This window comes from Galeopterus variegatus, unplaced genomic scaffold (genome assembly GCF_000696425.1).
Source record: "Galeopterus variegatus unplaced genomic scaffold, G_variegatus-3.0.2 Scaffold684, whole genome shotgun sequence".
Classification (NCBI taxonomy): Eukaryota; Metazoa; Chordata; class Mammalia; order Dermoptera; family Cynocephalidae; genus Galeopterus; species Galeopterus variegatus.
This window is the reverse complement of record NW_007726795.1, coordinates 334,758-357,701: the sequence shown is the minus strand read 5'-3', so window position 1 is coordinate 357,701 and position 22,944 is coordinate 334,758. Positions and strand designations below refer to the sequence as shown.

General features: G+C 37.1%; 1 protein-coding gene across 1 annotated transcript in view; it reads left to right on the top strand.

Moving 5' to 3' along the window:
* The first annotated feature begins 5,795 nt into the window (after positions 1–5,795).
* Positions 5,796–22,944, top strand: part of HORMAD2 (HORMA domain containing 2) — a 75,075-nt gene continuing 57,926 nt past the window's right edge. The window contains exons 1-2 of the mRNA XM_008571367.1: positions 5,796–5,883; positions 21,692–21,833. Coding sequence (XP_008569589.1) covers positions 5,833–5,883; positions 21,692–21,833 — 193 coding nt within the window. The 5' untranslated portion in view covers positions 5,796–5,832. The remainder of the gene's footprint in view (positions 5,884–21,691; positions 21,834–22,944) is intronic.

Genomic DNA, 22,944 nt, shown 5'->3' with positions numbered 1-22,944 from the left:
ATCCTCTTGTTCCAGCACTGTTTGTTGAAAAGACCATCCTTCCTCCACTTTATTGGCTTTCCTTTTCTTAAAATTGAAGGGGTTGAATCTGTAATAGGGAATGTCTCTGCTCCCTTTCAGCTTTATGAATCTATTGAACTCATTTATGTTGACATGCACTCCGCTTGAGTAAAACCATCCTTCATGTCATGCATGTATAAGGAAGGTTACCTAGTTACATTTCAGAATCCAGTGTTCAATTGATAGGGGATTTTCTTGAAAAAAAAAGTTTATAAGATTGGGAAAGATGGGTAGAGAGCCTTAGTAAATCAACTTTGATTATCTTTGGGCAAATGTAATAAAATTTTGGTTTTTGCTTCACTTGGAATGGCAAAAAAAGGGGGGGAGAGGTTTAGGCCTTAATAAAATAAATGACAACTGGTTAATTTTTATCTGAATCTTGTATTCACACACAGAAGGGGTAAAATAGTAAGCAGTTGTGCCACCATTTACAATAGGGCAATTGAGATGTAGGTCAAGAGGTAAGCCTGGAATGAATCTTTATCAGAAAGAACACAGAAAGCTTTCCTCCTTCTCAAGATCATAATCCTTGTCACAAAGTGGACATATCAAACATAAGAGTGAATGGTATTGATTCCTTGTGAAGTTTCATGTTTGTGGATACAAAATGCAAGCAAATATTAAAGCAAAAGACATTACATTTGAAAGTTAGAATTGTGTTCTTGAAATCCATAGTTATGAAATCTCATTTAGGTTTTTAGATAATGAGTCAGAACAAGGTGTTAAAAAAATCAGAGCTATTCTCTGACAGTGCTTGATCACTAGAGTCATATCTCCTGGGGCTGTCAGCTTGTGAGCTTTCAAAATTAAGCAGTGTATGTACTTGAATAGGAGACTGCCACAAAACACCTGCTCAAAGGGAAAAAAACAGTAGCGACAGAATAGTTAGAGGTTTAAAGGAGCCTGGCTTTTCTGGAAAATAATTGAAGTATTTTTGTCTTCCTGAAGCAAACTCATTCTAGAACACTGGAAAAAGACCTTACTATGTTTAAAAATGGCAAGCAAGCCCCCAAACTAGGGAGGTACTGGTAGAGCATCACATTACATGGAATGAAAGCAAAGGGGGATTTCATTTTGGGGAATCAGTCTAGAAAACCCACTAAATTGTGAGTCAAACTTCTTGAGTTTTAGTCTCAGTTCTGCCACTACGTGGTTGACTGATGCTGAGTAAATCAATGATTTCTCCAGATCTTGATTTCCTCATCTAGAAAATTAGATATTTGAAGTAGATGACTGTCTTAGTTCATTTTGTGCTGCTGTAACAGAATACCTGAGTCTGGGTATTTATAAAGAACAGAAATTTATTGACTTAAAGTTCTGGAGGCTGGAAAGTCCCAGATTGAGGGGCCACATCTTGTGAGGACCTTCTTGCTGCATCGTAACATGATAGAATGTATCACATAGTGAGAAAGAGAGCTAGAGAGAGCATGAGAGAGGGCAAGAGAGGGCCAAATTCACTTTTATAACAAACCCACTCTCTTGATAATGAACTCACTCCCACAATAATGACATTAATCCATTCATCTCTTAAAGATCCCACCTCTCAACACTTGGATTAGAGATTAAGTTTCCAACACATGAACTTTGGGGGACACGTTCAAACCATAGCAATGATATTTAAAATCTCTCCTGCCTCTAAAATTTTGAATTCTTTTCTAGACCCTTCATTCTTCGTTTTTCTCTAGTGCTTCTCCATTGACTCAGCAAATATTTATTAAGCACTTACTTTGTTCCAATATTGTGATAATGCTGGAGGTTAAAAATGAGTTGAACAAGACACAAAAGGTTACATATTGTATGATTCTATTTATATTAAAGGTCTAGAATAGACAAATGCATAGAGACAAAAAGTAGACCAGTGGTTGCCAGGGGCTGAGGGAAAGAGAGAACAGGAGTGACTGCTAATGGGTGTGGGGTATCTTTTAGAGGTGATGAAAATGTTCTGGAATTAGTGGTGATGATTGTAAGACTTTGTGAATACACTAAAATCTAGTGAATTGTACCTTTTTTAAAAATTTCAGAAAATAAAGAATGAGCTACACAGACACAACTTTGCCCTCATGTTAGCTCACAGTATGTAGGGGGATACATAAAGGCAACTATGATACAGTATATTTTGCGATGGGCATGTGACCTGGACTTGGTAGTGGTGGTAGTGAGAATCAGGAAATTATTCCTTGAGAAAATTATATTAAGCCATATCTAGGAGACATATAGGAGTAGGAACTGGGAATGGAGGAAGATGTTTCAGGCAGAGGGAATATTGCAAAAGCCTGAAAGCTAGAGAGGATATAGTCCTTCAGGGTAAAGAAGATAAAAATGTCTAGTGCATAAAAGTGTAAGGGAAATGGTTAGAGAAGAGGCAATGGAGGCATGAGCCAAATCTTGAAGCCATGATAAGGAATTTGGATTTTATTCTGAAGGCAGCGAGCAGCCATTGAAGTATTTCAGTCTGAGAAATTATATAATCATGTTTATAATTTAAAAAGAAAACTCTGGCTGCAATAAAAAGAAGACTGGAAAAGGATAAGACCAGTGGCAGGCAGATAGTTGGTTGCAGCAGTCCAGGCAAAAGATGAGGCTGGTCTGATCTAAAGTAGAGATGACAACAACATGGATAAAGTGAGGAGTGAACACATTTGAGAAATATTAAGATGACTAGACATGGGAATGAAGAAAGATCAGGGTTGAGTCACAGGTTTTAGGCTTGAGCGAATACATATTTTATGATGTCATTCATTGGCTATGGAACAGAGAAGTAGGTTTTAGTGGAGAAGAATTCACACTGGTTGTGTTGAAAACATCAAAGTGGAACTATCTCATGGACAGTTAGAGGAGGAGGTCAACAACTTGCAAGAGAGACTTGGCCTGGGAATATACATATAAGAATCATTAAAATAGAAATGGTAATTAAGACATGGGAGTATATTTGTTCATCCAGGGAGTGTTTATAAGTAAAAAAAGAAGAGCTCCTAGGACAGAACTCTGAAGAACACCAAAATGGCAGGGAAAAATGGGGAAAAAGTCTGAAGAGAACAGAGAAGGAACAACTGGAAAGCTGGAGGATAATCAGGAGATTGAACTCTAATATGATTGTTTAAAGTAAACATTCTTTGTTACATATAATGTGTCAGAAAGTGTTCAATGCTTTACAAATAATTACTAACTTAATCCTCAAAACAACCCTATGAAGTAGATACTATTATTTTCTCTATTTTACCGATGGGAAAACTGAGGTGCATACAACTTGCCCAAGGTCATATGGCAAGTGAATTGTACATAGACTGAGATTTGGTCCGAGGCAGTTTGGCTCCTGAAGAGTCCATGTGATTAACCATTGTGCTATGCTACCTTTCCAGATGAACACATGTTTAGATAAACACTGAAAGAGCCCTGAAGAATTTTATTTACTATCTCCGTTTTACAAAAAGGAAACTAAAGCCCAGAGAGATTAAGTAACTTGGCCAGGGTCACATGGCTGCTAGGTAGAGTCAGAACTTGAACCCAGGTACCTTAACTCCAAGGCCTCTTTCTACTACTTTATACTGCCAATTATATTTCTCGATTTATATACATATGTGTATATAAAATTTTATTTTACTTATTTTATAAATTTAATTCCCAAGGAATTAACCAAATGCTAATAGTGACTAGCTTGAATCCTTTCTCAAAAGCAAGTGCCTTTGATATCTCAGAGTTTTCAGTGATAATACCAGTTTAATCCAGGCCATCTATGCATTTCAAAATATGGATGTAGTAATGCATTGTGTTCTAATTGTGTGATGCTCTTTTTGGGGTTTGATTGTCTAGAATTGCCATCAGAATGTCTTATGATCATAGAGAAATTAAAAAACCCAGCAATATGGGAAGCTTTTTAAAAATCATTATTCCTCTTATTTATTGTCTCTAAAACTAATAACTATCCAGTAGGGGGTAGTTTACCATGATTTAATGGGCAAGGACTAGAGCTCAAATTCTTGTAGCTACTTCTCTCCCCCCATTTTATTGAAATTTAAGGGAGGCAAATGATGTGATGAATCAAACTTAAAGGTTATACTCTGAAGTCAACAAAAGATACCATGGAATCTTTAAGGACCAAAGGACTATTAGGTGGTTTTCAGTCTCATATAAAATATTAAAAAAGAGTGTCCCCTAGTGCTTCTCTGAAGAAATAATTTGACAGAAATTAAATATTACCTGTTTATAATCTCTATCACCACCTTGTGGCAGTGTATTTAAATAATTTTATCTTTCATTGGCAAAATCTTCTACAGTCTTGTATTAATCAATACACAAAAACAGGATAGCCTTATTCTGGGTAGTCCAGAATGGCATTTCCTTAGATGAGCTATTTTGTAAGTATTTTTGTCAGAACTCCCTAAAACTTTGAAAAGAAGCCTCAAGTAAAATTAAATTAAGGCCTTTGAAAGGGGAAGATTTGCTTCTTTTTTATGTTAATGAAGCAATACAGGCGAAAACAAGACGTATTTTATTTTAAAAATTACTTTTTTTTTAAATTTTGGTAAACTATACGTAATGTAAAACTCACCACCTCAGCCATTCTCAAGTGTACAATTCAGTGACACTTAGCACATTCACAGTGTTGTACAACCATCACCATTATCCATTTTTAAAACTTTTTCATAATCCCAAATGGAAATCCTGCACGCATTAAACACTCCATTCCTTCCACCCCCTAGCCCACGGTAACCTCTATTCTATTTTCTGTCTCTATGAATTTGCCTACTGTAGGTACCTCATATAAATGAAATCATACAGTATTTGTTCTTTTGTGTCTGGCTTTTTTCTCTTAGCATACTGTTTTCAAGGTTCGTTCACATTGTAGCATGTATCAGAATTTCATTCCTTTTTCAGATTGAATATATTGTATAGACTACATTTTGTTTATCCATTCATCTGTTTATAGACATTTGGGTTGTGAATAATGCTGTAATGAATATTAGTGTACAAGTATCTGTTTGAGGTCCTGCTTTCAATTCTTTTGGATTTGTGCCTAGAGGTGGAATTTCTGGATAATATAGTAATTCTGTTCAACTTTTTGAGGAACTGCCATACTGTTTTCCACAATGGCTACACCATTTAATAGTTTCACCAGCAGCGCACGTGTTTTAATTTCTCCATATCCACAGCAGTACTCGTCATTTGCCATTTTTTTCAATCGCAATCCTAATGGGTATAAAGTGAAAACATTAACTTTTGAGTTAAATTTGCAAATAAATTACACATGAAGTTAATTCAAGAAGTGTTTTTGAGCCCCTGCTATATACAGAGTTAAGTCAGTATACAAAGTAGTATATGATTTACATATATGTGAAAAAGAATAAGGCAATACAAATTATAGGAATTTAGAGATTTAGTGTGGACTGCAATGGTTTGTATATTCCTCATGAAAGAACTGTTTCACTCTGAGGTAATAACAAAGATGAGTAAGATATATTGTTGAGTCTTTAGGTGATTACAATTTATTTTTCTTCTCCAAATGAATTTGTGAACAAGTAAATCATCTTGGGCCCAATAGAACTATTTTAGTATTCATTCTTCCTTTGCTTCTTCGGAATTGAGCTTGGTAAATTTCTCTCTAAACAATCTGGGAAAGAGTTTATAACTGTCCTTGATTTTAGTTTGTTTTTAGAATTTTTCAGTTCCATTTTTGGGCAGAGTAAGATAGGAAGTATTATGTTAGGCAAGGTCTCTAATTAATTTTTTTTTTACAGGTTAGAATTGTTAAAAGAATCCTGATACATTACTACAATGGCCACTGCTCAGCTCTCTCACTCCGTCAGAATACAAAAGGCATCTAAGGTATTTGTTAAGAATTGAAAGAAAATCAATAACCATTTAGCGAGTTAGTTCAGAATCATGACTTTAATCTTTGATTTTTTTTTTAAGCAGCACTTGTATCACTTAATTGACACATATTAGTCTGGAAAAGTATGTCTGCATTTTAACTGCCTAATACACTGAGGATATTCAGAAAATTAAAGTAGATTCCTACAAAGTAACTTACTGGGTATTTGTTTCATGCCTATTTATTTAAATCTTCTAGAGTAAAAGAAATCAGAAACAAAAAGATGTTTTCAGAGAATTGTTCTTTGTTAGACACTCACTTCCTGCAGCAATTAGGAAACTTGGGTTGCATACCATCATGTAATTACAGGAACCAAAGGGGAGAACACTGAGAGAAACTTGGATACTAGGAGCCTGGGGGAGCATGCCCTGGCCAGGCAACCTTGATTCACCTGGGCGAGTTTAGCTTGTCCCATGACATTCCTTAAAGCATGATTTGTTTATTCACTGAGACTCAATGTTATATAATATATATGTAACACTGTATTTTTTGAGAGAATACCAAAAAAAAAAAAAAAAAAGATTTTCATCATCCAGAAGTTTATAATCAGGTTAGGGAAATAAGATTTATAGGAGTTAAGTCAATATACAAAGCAGTATATGATTTATATATATGTGAAAAAGAATAAGGCAATACAAATTATAGGAATTTAGAGATTTAGTGTGGACTCAAATGGTTTGTATATTCCTCATGAAAGGACTTAAAGTGGTCCTTGAATGATGACAGGATTTGGTTAGAGGAGAGAGAATTCCATGGGGAAAACCTAGCATATGTCTTGGCTCAGAATAAGAAATAAATGTGGCATATTTCAGAGAATAAGAAAGAACTCATCTTTACTGGAATGGAGGGCTCATCATGTAGGAAATAAAATTGGATAGGAACTTTGGGGACACATTAATATGGATCTTAAAAGTCAGACTGAGGAATTTATGCTTCATTCTGTAGTCAATGGAAAGTCAGAGAGTTTGATCAGGAAAGTCAGAGAGTTTGATCAATTATTTCTAAAATAATTGCTTTAGGAATATTAAGCTGTACCAGAAATAGAAAAGATTGAGGTTGAAGGAGAATTAGAGCAGAGAGAAAGTATCATCTTTCTGGCTTGCATTCAATATACTCACCAAGCAAACTCCTGATCTCATTTGCTTTCCTAAGTATGTTTCCTTCCTGGGGGAAATACTGAGCTGGGTATATGAATTGCAATCAGCTTGGCAGTTATTTTTCTCACTGTAAATTAACAAATTGACCTTTTGATAGAAACAAATCTTTGTAGTTTGGACTGCATGAGCTACTTCTCCCAGTAAATTTTTTTTTTTTTTTTTTTTTTTTTTTTTTTTTTTTTTTTTTTTTTTTTCCGTGTCCGGCAACGGATCGCAACCCTCAGTGTTGCCCCCGTACCGGACCAGGGACCGGCAACGGGATTGCAAACCTTGGTGTTGCTCCCCCGCCTCGCTCAGCCAGTGAGCGGGAGCCGGTCTGTATGTGGGATCCGAACCCTCGGGTGGCAGCGCTGCCGCGCCTCCTAAGCGGCGCACTATCCAGTGCGCCACTGGGCCGGCCCTCTCCCAGTAAATTTTAAGTGACAGAATGGTTTTGTTATTTAATACTAAAAACAATAATAATTATAGAAGGTAACATTTTTTAGCACTTACCATGTACCAGGCACTGTGCCAAGGGCTTTATGTTATTCTTTCTTTCTTTTTTTTCAATTAACTGGACTTTATTAAAATTAATAACTTAAATTAGGATAAAATATTTGCAAATCATGTATCCAACAAAGGAGTTGAATAATGAAAAAAAAGCTCTTAATAATCAACAATGAGAAAATAACCCAATTTAAAAATGAGTAAAAATTAGAATGAATTCTTTATTTAAGAACACATACAGATGGCAAATAAACACATGAAAAATGTGGTTAACATCACTAGTCTTTAGGAAAATACAAATTAAAACCGCAATGTGATACCACTACATATTTATTAGAATGGTTAATTTTTTTTTTTTTCCTTTTTGTCTTTTTTCGTGACTGGCAACGGATCGCAACCCTTGGTATCGCTCCCGCACCTCGCTCAGCCAGTGAGCGGCCGGTCCGTATGCGGGATCCGAACCCTCGGCGGGAGCGCCACCGCGCTTCCCAAGCGGCGCACTGTAGCAGTGCGCCACCGGGCCGGCCCCCAGAATGGTTAAATTTTTAAAAAAAAACTGGTGGTATCAAGTGCTGGCAAGACGGCAGAACAATGGGAACTCATGCATTGCTGGTGCAAAAGGTAAAGCTGCTTTGGTAAATAGTTTGGTAATTTCTTATAAATTTAAATTCACACTTACCAAATGACCCAGTAAGCCTACTCCTAGGTATTTACACTGGAGAAATGCAGACTTACGTTCACATAAAAATTTGTACATGGGTGTTTATAGCAACTCTATTCATAAGTGACAAAAACTGAAATGGTAATTTCAATGTTCATCAGTGAGTGGCTAAACAAACTGGTGTGTGCTTATAATGCACTACTACTCAGCATCAATATAAAGCGATGAATGATTTATACACGCAACATGAATCAATTGCAAAGGCATGATGCAAGTGAAAGAAGCTGACTTCAAAAGGTTACATTTTGCAGGACTGTTTACATGAAATTCTGGAAAAGACAAAACTATAGGAAAGGATAACAGATCAGTGATTACCAGGATTTAGGTGTGGGAGTAGGATTTGACTGTAAGGAAGAAGTGTGAGGGAGTTTTTTGCGATCATGGAACTGTTTAGTATCCTGCGTATTGTGATGGTTACATGTCTCTACATGTATGCTAAAACACAGCAAAAAAAAAAAAAGAGTCAATTTTACTGTAGGTAAATTTCTTAAATTTTCTCTCAAATGGTTCAGAACAATATATAGAAAATGTTTGTGAAAAAATTTGTATTCTCTTTTAATTCTATTTTTTCATGAACTTTTTGAAGTACCCTTGTATGTATGTAGGTGGGTAGAAAGACAGATGGATATAACGGATAGATATAATAAATAACAAATGGAGCAAAATATATACTATTGGTGAATCTGAGTAAAGGGTGCGTATTAGTCTGTTTTGTGTTGCTTATAACAAAATACACGGAGTCTGTTTTGTGTTGCTTATAACAAAATACACGGAACTGGGTAATTATAAAGAAAAACGACATTTATTGCTTACAGTTTCTGAGGCTGAGAAGTCCAAAGTCCATCTGGTGGTGGTGACAGTGACCCAGGGGTCTCACACTGCAAGATGGTGGAAGCAGAGAGAGAGACAGAGAGACAGAGACAGAGACAGACTCTCCTCTTCTTTTAAAGCCCTCAGAACCACAACCCTGACCACCATTTTAATCCATTCACTACCGCATGGTCCTACAATCCAATCACCTCTTCAAGGCTCCACCTTTCAATTACCATAATAGGATTTCCCACCCTCTTAACAGTCACAGTGGGGGATAAGTTTCTAATACATAGAATGAGGGGGATACAATTCAAGCTTCAATGAGTTTCGGGGAGACATAATTCAATCCACTACAGGGTGTAAAGGAATTTTTTTTTTATTGAATCATAACTGATTATACATATTTTGGGGATTCTACATTGACATATTATCAAATCAATATTATTAACATACATATTATTGCAAATTGTACTTATTCTTTATGTCCCTTATCCAATCTCTCCCCATCCCCCCCACCTCTGATAACCCTAGATTACTTCTCTCCTTCTGAAAGAGTAATGGTTACTCTGTTGATTTGTTGCCTAGATGAACTGTCCAATGCTGAGAGTGGTGTGTTCAGGTCCTCCACTATTATTGTAGAGCAGATGCTTATTCTATCACTTTGGAATGGACTTTGTGGAGAGAGACGTCTTCTTTTCTTTGGTCTCCACTGATTACTCTTGTTGAGTCACTGCACTCAAGTCACTGGCGGGCTACCTGCATGGTGGTTGTGGCGTCTAGCTGCTTTTGCAGCAGCCATGGCTATTGTGGTGGCTGCGTTGGGCCACCCAAATGGAAGTGATGTTTTTGGCATCCTCCTTGCCTGGTTGTGGGAGGAGGGGTTGGTCCCCGGCTCCATGCTTAGGACCCCACGCAGGCCCTGTGGCAGTGACGGCGTGCCTTGTTGCGGGAGGAGACGTCGGTCCCTGGCTCCATCTGTTTTTACATCCTAAGATGTTGTTGCGGAGCAGTTGGGTGGGAGGGGTAGAGGAGAAGGGGCAAGCATATAAGGTGGGAGAAGGAGGAAGGAGGGGGGGCATGGTTGAGGCCCATGGCAACCCCCTCATTCTTGCAAGGGGCTTCCAGTGGTGGTTTGGTTGTTGTTGGGCTGAGTGCAGATGTTGGGGGAGTGTGGCTGAAGTCCTCAGCCCCCCACTGCCCAGCTCGGGAGCTCAGGTACTTCCTATGGCAGCTTGGTGGTCCTCACTGGGCTGGGTGTGGGTGTTGGGGGGCATGGCTGAGGACCCCAGCCCTCCCCCTTCCCCGGCTTGGGGGCCCAGGGAACTTCCAGTCCTTCTAGGTTTTATAGATGTTCTTTGGTGAAGCGAGACCTTTACTAATTAATATCAAACTTTGTCTCTGGTCTGTGGATATTCTGTTTTTTCTTTCAGTTCTATGTTGGATTATTTGCTGTTCCCACTATTTAAGCTCTGCACTGGAACTAATTTGTTGTCCTTTGCTTACTTCTAAAATGGGGGAACTTCCAGTGGGGACCAGCATTTGAGCCTTGTAGTTGAGTTAAATTGCTGCTTTGTTGCTGATTCCCCGGGGAAGGCTTTTTGGGCAGCTCTGGTTTTAATGGCTGACTTTGTAGGTACTTCTGGGTCTCCAGTACACCTGGGTTGTGTAGAAACTCTGGTCTGGGGCTGAGTCTTTACAGCAAACTGCTCCCCCTGCAGTTCTATATTCCTGACCAGTCTACACAGAGTGGGCCTGTGCTGATTGGGGGGCAGATCAGCTGTCCTTGCTGTGCCCCAGTGTTCTCCTAGTGGCCCATCTCTCCCACCGCCTGCACTCCAGACACTTCCCATGGGTTGGGCCATGTGCTAGTCCCTTGAGATGACTCAAAGGCCTCTTAGTGGCTCCTTTTGTCAGTTGTTGTGGCTTGTCACTCCTATGTGAGTCCACAGGAACCCTGTTAGTGGTCTTGCTGGCCTGAGGGCCACCAAGGCCCTCTTCTCCCCTGCCGCCTCCAAGCAACTTCATATGAAGGGCACAGCAGCAGCTTTTGCCAGTTCTTTCTCTGTGCGCTCACCAGTTCCAGTCTTGAAGTGGCTGCGATTTGAAATGGTAGGAGTGGTCCTTTCTTTCTCTCGTTGTGGCTTCTCTTCCATAAACTCTGTAGGTCTCTCCTCCTCTTCCCTTGAGTTCTAGCGGCCCCAGCTTGGCTGCCTTTGGTTTTTAAAAGTTGTAAATTGGTTGATTTGTAGGAAAGAGTGATGCTAGAAACCATCTATTCTGCCTTCTTGACCAGAAGCCCCCTTTATGTTATTATTTCAATTAAACCTTGCAATAAGGAGGAAAGCTCAGAGAAGTAAAGTAACTTGTCTAAAGTCACATAACTTGATAGCTAAGCTGTCAAACATGACTTCTGGCATTAACAAACTATCTTATTAAAATAATTTATAGTAGTGTTTCTGTTATCAAGCCATAGTATTTTCATGTATTAGACGTTTATAAAAACATAAATAATGGCTCTTAAAGTATTTGAGCAGCTGAGCTGAGAAAAAAATACCTAGAGTATAGAATAGTAACAGAACTCTAGAGGCCTTTTCCATCTATTATCTTCATTACTACAAATGGTCTTTTAGATTGTATATTTAAAGTAAATGTCTTTATGTTTTCAAGTTATTTAGTTTTACAGATGGGTTATTTAAGTATTGCCTCTAAGTTTTGTAATATTTTCAATAAGTTACTGTATTCATGCCATGCCAACTATTAGTCACAGAAAAGAACCTTAATTTCTCAGGATTTATGGGTACAAAAAGCAATTTTCCAAAAGATTTTATACACACACAACCCCCCCATACATGCAAGAGTAATAATGTTATTATATATCTTTTAAACAACTGAATATAATATGGTTTGACAAAAAGGATGAAGTTTTAATACATTACCTCTATATAGTGTACCAAAGAAGAGGCATTCTTATATAGTAAAATCATGTCTATCTAGAATGTCTGAAAGACATTCTAGAATCAGATCTATTGTATAGAAAAGCTTTTTGGAAATTTTTTTTTCATCTAAAGTCATATTTGTGGGTGGTACCTGCCTCTAAATCACAGAATTATTTAAACTTCAGCAGTTGAAACTGTGTAGTATAGTAAAAAGACTCCTGAATTTGAATAAGTAAGTAAGGCAATCAAAGACTTAAAGTTCTGTCACTTGCTAGTTCTGTTACCCGGCACAGTCATTTACTTTTCTAGGTTTCTTTTTGGCTCCTGTGAAATGATTGCATTTTATTATGTTATTTCTAAAGTCCTTCCAACTTTAAAAATATTGTGCATGGCCTACAAAAGGAATTTAAATTTGATCTACCCAGGCAATGATTTCAACCTTAACCTGATGAACAAAGAAACACTTCTGCCATTTATTCTTAAAGCCCTGACTGTTAACATTAAAATAATTCCAACTAGATTAGTGTAGTCTCCCTAAAGTTGTAACAGCTATCAGCTAATTCTGCCACTAAATTTTGTAATCCTCCAGAACCTAACCAAATACATTCTAGTATTTGAAGACTTACTTCAAACAGTGAGGTAATAGTGAGTAAGTAAGACCTATTCTTAAAAAGAACTTCACCAGTTCTTTTTAAGAACATAAGATACTCTGGTGGTCCTAGAGCTGGAGTGATTTTTTTTAACTAAAGCATTTAATTATAGAATAAAACCCCCCAAACCAAACAACTTCATTATCCAAGTTTCAGGGGTTTTCTGTTGCTTTAAGGATTAAATCCAGTTTCTTTAATGTGGAATTCTAGATTTGCCACAACTTGGCTTCTACCTACTTCTTATCTTCTCTCCCACTCTCCCTTGCTCAAACTGTCAGTCTCAGCTAAACTGGCCTGATCATTGTGCCCCAGATATGTCACAGCATTCTTGTCCTCTTGTCTTTATTAACAACATTCCTCTCCCTTGCTGCTTATTTGAATCCTACCTTTTCTTCTTGGTGTCACTTTCTCCACAGAGCCTTCCTACTGAGGCACAGCCTCAGGTAACCAACCACTCACCCTTCTTGCTTCTGTAGTCTCTAGTGCCTCTATACTCATTTGGCCCATAGTCTCTGCTATCTTCTGGGGTAACTCCTCTTTTATGTCCAAGTGTCTTCTCTCCAGCTGGATTGTAAATTCTATGAGGGCACAGGTATTCTCTTTATTTTACTTTTGGTTTTCTTTATTTGATATTTTACAATTATTGAAGTAATACATGCTTGTTGTAACAAGTGAAACCATAGACAAAAAATAATAAATTATTGAACGAGGCACTATTCTAAGCACTTTATAGACATTAACTCTTTTAATCTCCACAATAACCCAATAAAGTATTACTATTACCCATATTTTACAGATAAAGGAATTGAGGTGCAGAGAGGTTAAGTAATTTATGTAACATCAGGGGCTTGCCACCAGTTCTTATAAAGTTTCATCGCAACATAACTGCACCCATTCAGTTACAGAGTGTCTATGGCGTCTTTCATGCTATAATGGCAGAATTAACCGCCAAGCTTAAAATATTTACTATCTGGCCCTTTACTGAAAAAGTGTACTGACCCCTGCCCCAGATCATACAGCTGTTAGTAGTAGAGCAAGGATTTGAGCCTAACTGTTTGGCTCCAGAGTCCATGTTCTTAACCACTCTACCCTGCTGCCTCCTTTATATTCCTCTACCCTCAAGTTACCCTCTGAGGTGACTAGTGTTAACAACTTCACGTTTCTTTCCACATTTCTTGCTTATACAAACATGCACAATCATCTGTCTCTATCTACACACACACACACACACACACACACACACACAGAGTTGATTCTAGTTATTCACAGTAGTCATGTTCTACAAAGTTGCCATGAACACTGAATTAGTGAATACTGAACTGCTGCTCTTAGGGAAAATATAGGGTTAGGTTCCTGTGAGCCTCTGGTCACAACATTTTTGTCAACCAATTATTACATAACTTGTTTTATATCTGTTTCTGTTTAAAGGCACATTATTTAATATATATTGTTGATTCATTAACATTAAACTCACAGCCAATAGCACTATAGTCATGAGTGAGTGAACATTATTTAACACGTGTGTATTTTCTCTATAAGGTATGTCACAGCCTTCTTGAACTTAGGAATACTAACCAGTACTTCAGCACTATGCATGGGGTTCATTTTAAACAGCAAAATCACCAAAAAAGGAACAAAAAATGTAAAAAATGGGGCACTGAGTAGACCAAGGAAAGGACACATGAAACGAGAGTGCAGAGTGGCCTTGTTTGACCTCACCTGGGAATGCATGCATCAGGTGACTTGAGATGTGTTGCTGCTCTGCACATATCCATGAATAATTGCAAAAATGAAAGAGTGTTGGTTTGGGGATTATAAATAAATTTTAGTGAGTAGGCAAATTCACAAATATGGAATCTAGTAATAATGTGGATTAACTGCATATACCTATATCGGCATTTATTTATTGATTTGCTTTACAAAATAAAATTCTATTCTATACACATTACATAGAAATTTGCTTTTTTCTTTTAACAATGAATCATAAATACTTACAAAACTTAGTAGATCTAAAGTTCTTTTTTTCCTTCTTTCTCTGTGCCTATGTACACTACCACACATACTTTTTAAATTAATGGTATTCATATCCTATATGGCTGATCTTTTTATCTCTTTGCATTCTTAATGTTACACACATTAGCAATCAGTAAATTCTTGTTGTTTAGAAAATATTTATTTATTTACTATTTGGTGCCAAACACTGAGGTAGGTAGTGGGATCACGAAAATGAAAAAGACATGGCACTCTGACTTCAAAGATTACATTAACTGGTACTAAATGTCATCCTTGCGGTATGAACTAAGAGTGGAACAGAAGGTGTAATTATTTCTACCTTGAGGAGACTGGGGAAGCATTAAACCAGAGGTGACACTTGAATGTAAGCTCCACGAGAGACAGGATTTTTATCTGTTTTGCTTACTACTGTATCTCAGGTAAAACTACCTGAAATATAATGATTAAATAAATATTTGAATTAAGATTTCCATATTTTGGGAATGGAAAGAAGAGCATTCCTGGCCAAAAGAACTGCATAAGACAACATTTCCCAAACTTATTTGACGAGCAAACAGTTAAATTTTTTTACTGGGAGTATATATTCATAAAATGCATGTGATTGCACAACTAAATTAATTTTTACAAACTTAACACATTTTTTTAACCAGAAGCTAGATCAACAAACAGAAGAGTACTAACACTCTCTCTCACCCCCTCTCATACTCCCTCTGAGTCCTTATCCCCTCTCCCTACCAAGAGAAACCACCATCCTAACTTCTAACAGCATCGATTACTTTCACCTACTTTTGTACTTTACATAAATAAAATCATACAGCAGTACTCATTTGTGTCTGCCTTCTTTTGCTCAGCAGTGTGAGAGTCATCATACTCTTAAGAATAGCTGTAGATCATTTGTTCTCATTGCTATATAGTATTCCATTGGGGGAATATACCATGATTTGTTTATCCTTTCTACTGTTGATGAGCATTTGGATAGTTTCCAGTTTGGGGCTATTACAAATAATGCTGTTATGAATGTTCTAATACATGTTGTTTGATGAACATATGTAAGCATATGTGCTGGGTGTATACCTATAAGTGGAATATGGTCATAGGATGTATATTTATTTAGCTTTATGAGATATCACCAAGCAATTTTCTATAGAGTTTATACTTATTTACACTCCCACAATCAGTGTTTGAGAGTTTTGATTGTTCCACATCCTTCTCAACATTTGGTATTTTTTGATTTTTAAAATTTTTTGCTGGAGGGCAGGCAGCCCCTTCCACCCGGAAGCAGGCAAGAGAGCAGCACCTGGAGGCTTAGGCAGGAGCTGAGGGGAGCATCCCCCACCTGGAAGCAGGTGAGAGAGTATGCCAAAAACACCACTTCCACTCAGGTGGCCCACCACAGCCACCACCAAATCCATGGATGCCATAAAAGGGGCTTGATGCCACAGCAGTAGCCACAGCCCTGTGCAGGCAGCCTTCCAGAGACTCAACTGCATTGACACGAGTAGAGTCATGAGCTGATACTGGAAAAAGAAGAGGATGGCTTTCTCCTGAAACCCCACTCCACAGTAATGGAAATAGCTGTTCTACCAAATTACCAGAAATCAACATAGAGATAAATCAACAGAAATATGAAATCCCAAGAAAATATACCACCAAAAGAATACAGTAATTCTTAAATACCAGACCCTATACAGCAGGAAACCCTTGAAATGACTGAAAAGGAATTCCAAGCAACAATCTTAAGGAAACTCACTGAGATACAAGAAAACTCATTTAGACAACATAATGAAATGAGAAAAAAATTTAGGATATGAAGGAAGAAATTTACAAAGAGATTAATACCCTATAAAAGAATGTAGGAGAACTTATGGGACTGAAAGTTTTACTCAAGAAAATAAAAACCACAACTAATAGCTTAAGTAGCAGGCTAGAATAAACAGAAGAAAGAATTTCTGATCTTAAAGATAGTCTTTTTGAAATAATCCAGGTGGGCCAAAAAAAAAAAGGGAAAAAGAATTTGAAAAAATGAAGAAAATCTAAGGGAGCTAGCAGACAACCTTAAGTACACAAACATTTGAATCATGAGTGTTCCAGAAGGGAAGGAGAAAGGAGAAGGCATAGAAAACTTATTCAATGAAATAAATAATATCAGAAAACTTCTCAGGTACAGGGAGAGACACGGACCTTTAGATCCAGGAGGCTCAAAGATCCTTAAACAGATTTGATAGAGTTTGAATGTGTTGTCCCTGCCCAAACTTGTGGAAATCTGATCCATAGTGTGGCAGTGTTGGGAGCTGTTTGAGTCACGGGGGCAGATCCGTCATGAACAGATTAATGCTCTCCTTGGGGGATGGGGGCATGAGTAAGATCTAGCTCTATTAGATCCCGTGAGAGCTGGTTGTTTAAAAGACCCCGGCACCTCCCCTCTCTCTCTTGCTTCCTCTTGCTGTGTGATCTGCTTGTATCCACCAGCTGCCTGCTGCTTTCTGCCATGATTAGAAGCAGCCTGAGGCCCATGCCAGATGCAGCTGTCCCAGAATTGTACACCAATAAACCTCTTTTCTTTATAAATTACCCAGTCTCAGGTATTCTGTTATAGCAACACAAAATGGACTAATACAGAAAATTGGTACCAGAGAAGTGGTGTGTTGCTATACAGATACCTGAAAATGTGGGTAATAGGCAAAGGTTGGAGGAGTTTGGAGGACTTAGAAGAAGACAAAAAGATGAGAGAATGTTTGCAACGTTTTAGAGTTAATTGTTAAATCATTGTGACCAGAATGTTGATAGAAATGTGGACAGTAAAGGCCATGCTGATGATGAAGTCTCAGATAGAAATGAGGAACTTATCAGGAATTGAACAAAAGATAACCCTTGCTACGCCATAGCAAGGAACTTGGCTGCATTCCATAGCAAGGAACTTGGCTGCCTACGCCATAGCAAGGAACTTGGCTGCATTGTGTCCATGCCCTTGGATTTTGTGGAAGGTGGGACTTAAGAGTTGTGAACCAGAATGTATGGCAGAAGAAATTTCCAAGCAGCAGAGCATTAAGGAATCTGCATGGCTACTTGCAACAGCCTATCTGAGTTATGGCAGAAAAGGCATGATATAAAGTCAGAATTTAAAAGGAAAGCAGAGTATAAAGATTTGAAAAATTTGCAGCCTGGCTGTGTGGTAGAGAAGCAGAGAGCAAAAGAAAAATGCAAGGGTGAAGCAGACAGACTGGTTGCTAGAGACATTAGTTTGGCAATGAGGCATCCAGATGCTAATAGCCAAGGCAATGGGAGAAAGGCCCCGAGGGCATTTCAGAAGTCTGGAAGGGCCACCCTCCCACCACAGGCCCTGAGGCCTAGAAGGATGCAGCTGTCCCAGAATTGTAAGCCAATAAACCTCTTTTCTTTATAAATTACTCAGTCTCAGGTATTCTATTATAGCAACACAAAACATACTAATACAAGATTCAACCCCAAAAGATAGATCCTCTCTAAGGACACTTTATAGTCAAATTGGCAAAGCTCAAAGACAAAGAAAGCAAGAGAAAAGCATCAAGTCACCTATAAGGGAATCCCTATCGGACTAACAGCAGACTTCTCAACAGAAACTGTACAGGCCAGAAGAAAATGGGATGATATATTCAAAATACAAAAAGAAAAAAACTTCCAGCCAAGAATACTGTACCTAGCAAACCTAGCCTTCAGAAAATAGTGTATTTGCCAGACAAACAAAAACTGTGGAAGTTCACGACTACATGACCAGCCCTACAAGAAATCCTCAAGGAAGTCTTGCATCTGGAATCCAAAAAATAATAATCACTACCATGAATACACAAGAAAGAACAAAACCCATTGGTAGAACAAAAACACAAACAAGAAAGAGAAAGAAACTAAATCTTACCATAACAAAAAACTGTAATGACAATTTAATGTCCTTGCTTTATTTCTTTTTTTTTTTTTTTTTTTTTTTTTATAAAAGATGACCAGTAAGAGGATCTTAACCCTTGACTTGGTGTTGTCAGCACCACGCTCTCCCAAGTGAGCCATGGGCTGGCCCTCTTGCTTTATTTCTGATTTTAGTAAGTTTGGTCTTCTCTCTTTTTTTCTTGGTCAGTCTAGATAAGGTTTGCAAATTTTGTTGATCTTCTTAAAAAATCAACTTTTGGTTTTGCTGATTTTCTCTATTGTTTCCTAATCCCCTATTTCATATATTTTTGTTGTAATCTTAATGTTATTTACTACTTATATTTGCTTTTGGTTTAGTTTGCTGTTCTTTTTCTATTTTCTTAAGGTAGAAGTTTACATTACTGATTTGAGATTCTTCTTATTTTTAATGTAGGTGTTTACAAGTATAAATTTTCCTCTAAGCACTGCATGAGCCCTACATCCTAAAATTTTGATATGTTGTGCTTTGATTTTTATCTCAAAGTACTCTCTAATTTCTGTGTGACTTTCCTCTTTACCCATTGTTTATTTAGGAGAGTGTTGTTTAATTTCCACACGTTTGTGAATTTTCTAAATTCCCTTCTATTATTGTGGTCAGAGAACTTATTTTCTATGATCTTAGTCTTTTTAAATGTATCAAGACTTGTTTTGTGGCAAAAGCCAAAAAACCCCTACATTTTACATTATATAATGATGAATATGCCAACTATCCTGATTTGATCATCACATATTGTACACAAATACTGATAGTCAACTCTGTACCTTACAAATATGTATAACCAATTATGTTTCAATAAAAAAATTAAAGATAAAGATAAAAATAGGGAGATTGAGCAAAAAAAAATTTTTGGCCATTTTGGTGGGTGTGTAATGTTCTCTCATTGTGATTTTAGTGTGCATTTCCCTGATAAAGTTCAAGAACTTTAAACTTGTTTATTAGCCATTTGGATGTGCTCTTTAGTAAAGTATATGTTCAGGTCTTTTGCCCATTTTTCTATTTGATTATCTGTCTTTTTCTTAATGAATTTAGGGATTTTTTATACATCCTGGTGTGACTCCTTTGTTAGACATACATACTGAGAATGTCTTCTCCCAAAGTTGCCTCTTTGCTCATTATAGTGTATTTAGGAACAGAGGTTCTTAAGTTTAGTATAGTCTAATTCATCAATATTTGGAAAATACTTTAAGATTATAATGTATTGACATAAAACCAGCTGGAATTCATGAGATATATTTTGTGCTTGGCTTAAAGAAGACAGCAAAAAGCAGTCTCATAATTAATTGTGACAAAAATGATCAAATTTTAATTTTTACGTTAATACATATATGCAATAAATGTTGAATAGCATAAGTACATGTTGAAATGATAACTCGAGCTATCCAACATAGACTGTTCATCAGCAAATATTCTATATGCAGGATGACTATTGGTAGATACTCTTTACATACTGAGACAAGAGTCACAAATTCATTTAACTGTCACTTTCTTATGATGTTCCTCATATGGCACACTGTTTCTTAAGGCAGACTATCCAATCATTTAAGAACAACTCTATAAATTTGTTCAATATGTCATATATATACACACATATATAAAATTTAGAAGGAAGCTATTGCTAGTATTGATACTTTTTGTAGAACACCAGCTGACATCTTACAGGACTGTAGTATACCTCAGAGCTCTAGCTTAAGCAAAGTACAAAAAAGTATGTAAATACATGGTAGGTGATAGTAGCTGAATAGTAGTTCCACATGGCTAGAGAGTGGTGTGAATGGGAGAGGACAAGGGAGTGGGGGCAGAGAGGAAGGGATGGGAGATAAGCAGGAGGAATAAACAAGAATAAGATTTTGACAGTTCTCAAGTGCCCCACTGTGGTACTTTAACTCTATCCTGTATGAACACTGGGAGTGTCATGATAAGATCTGTATTCTTGAAAATTAACTCTGATGGCAGTGTGGAAGACAGATTGGATGAAAGGAACTGTTGGCAGGTAGAGCAGGGGCTACTGCAATAATAAAGGGGAGGACTGAGTATGTTCTAAGCTGAGGCAGTGGCAGTGAGAAGGGAAAGGACAAAACAGATTTGAGAACTCTTCAAGTGAATGGAATTTAGTGATTGGACATGAGGTATGAAGGAGAGAAAGAAGCCAAAGACCAAGCTGCTTCTAGCCCAGATGATTGGAGTGGATGCTGATTCACCTGTCTGAGAAGGAAACCTGAGATCAGGTTTAGCCAGGAGTGGTTGAAATAAACTGAATTTAAGGGATCTACAAAGTGGTCTAGGTGCAGATGTTCAGAAAATAGGAATATACAAAATAAAATTTAAAAAAAAAGAAAATAGGAATATAAACGTGAGACTCAGCAGAAACAGGGACTTGAAGTCTTCTCTGTATAGGCTGTAGCTGAAGCTGTGAAACTAGAAGAGATTATACAAGAAGAGAGTTATGAGAAAAGGACTAAAAGACAGAATCCTGGGAGAGAACCAACATTTAAAGGGCAGAACGACTGGAAAAAATAAAAGAGTCTGAGGTAGATTGTGTAGGGATAGGTGAAAAACCAAAATAATGTTATGGCATCTTGAGGGAAAAGAAAAGAGTGTGTAAGCAACAGTGTCAAACGCTGCAAAAAAGTTACACATTATGAGGAATGAGAAGAGGTCAATGACAGGATGTATTTGGTGACTCTGGAGAGAACAGTGTAGAATGGAGGAGGGTTAAAGCCAGATTGCAGTGGGGTCTGAGGACTGTATAAGAGGGAAGGAGGTTATATAATCATAGTATAACTCTAGTTTTGCCTCAAATCCATGGATCATTGTGAAATAAATCATTTTAGTCTTGAATTACTTGGGTGATTGTCTCTGCCTTACAGCTCTACCTTGCCCATGAATATCTAATTTAATGCAGTATTCAATGCCCTGTTTTCTTTTGAGTATCTTAAAAAGTTATCAAATTTGAAGTCTTGAAAAATCTCTTCATAATATCTGTGGTAATTATGTGATGGGATGAATACATTAAAGAATACTAATATTTTTCACCTTTGTTTTATTCCAGGAAACAGTTTTCCCATCCCAAATCACTAATGAGCATGAGTCATTGATAATGGTGAAGAAACTTTTTGCTACTTCTATCTCATGTATAACATATCTAAGAGGACTTTTTCCAGAAAGCTCTTATGGAGAACGCCATTTGGATGGTAAAATTCAACTAAATGGTTACTTTGTCTGTTGTAGCCATTTTCCCTATTTAGAAGGAGTGAACTTCTCATTTCTCACAGAGTGCACTAATTTTACCTCATGGGCCTGCTCTTTAAGACCAATTAGCTAATCCATTTTTCATTTTGGTTTCACTATGTTTAGTGGTTTTTCTTATAAGAACCATTAGTTTCTGGCTCAATACCAAATGACAGACTGAGGAAAAAAGAAATCTGTATGGACAAGGCCAGTAATTCTAAGATCTACCTATAAAAGCAACAACCAGATCAAAATCTATTTGAATGCTGTAGATTTGTACCATTTTGTGCCTCAGTTGAATTTGTTCCTTGAGGTATACTTTGGCATTGAGGAGTTCAAAGGAACTGGGGAAAAAACTCTTCTTCCTATTAACTTATATAAATACACTGGGGGAAAAATGCCAAACTCATTTGTTGATTAGCATGGATATTTAGACAACCCCTCCCCCCATCATCTGATGGTCAATTATGTTATACTAATCAGTTCCATTCTTTTCTCACTTGCCAGGTCTTCTACTTTCATTCCTTTTGTTTCTTGTGCCCTTAAGTTTATCATCTCATTGCCTTATATTACAATCTGTTTCTGGCTCTTTTCCTTGATTTGTATTTAAAAAAAAAATGTACCTAGGACTCTTCAATTTTTCAAAATCTTATTGTCTATTTGTTTGAAAAGCTGGATTGTGAGTCTTGTTGATTTGTCACTAAAATAGGAACTGTCATTTGGAAAATAAATATAGAGAGCTACTAGTTTCCTTGTAAGATGTTATTTTTCAAAATCTAATTTTATATTTCTCATATCTGTATTTAATGATATAACTTGGCCTCATTCACTTTAATTTTCTTAAGCAGTATTTGGCTCTTTATATGAACATCAATGAAATGTGCGTGTGCTATGATCACATAGCATGATATTTGCAATCATGAAAACCTTATTTGTATTATGGCCTCCTTTGATCTATGGGATATAAATTTGTAATAGTGAGTGTGTTTATATGTAGCGGATAGCTGCAGTTTCCCCTCTTGTTAAGAACTCAAAATTGAAAAGACATGTTTTGAGTAATTAGGCACTTATTGT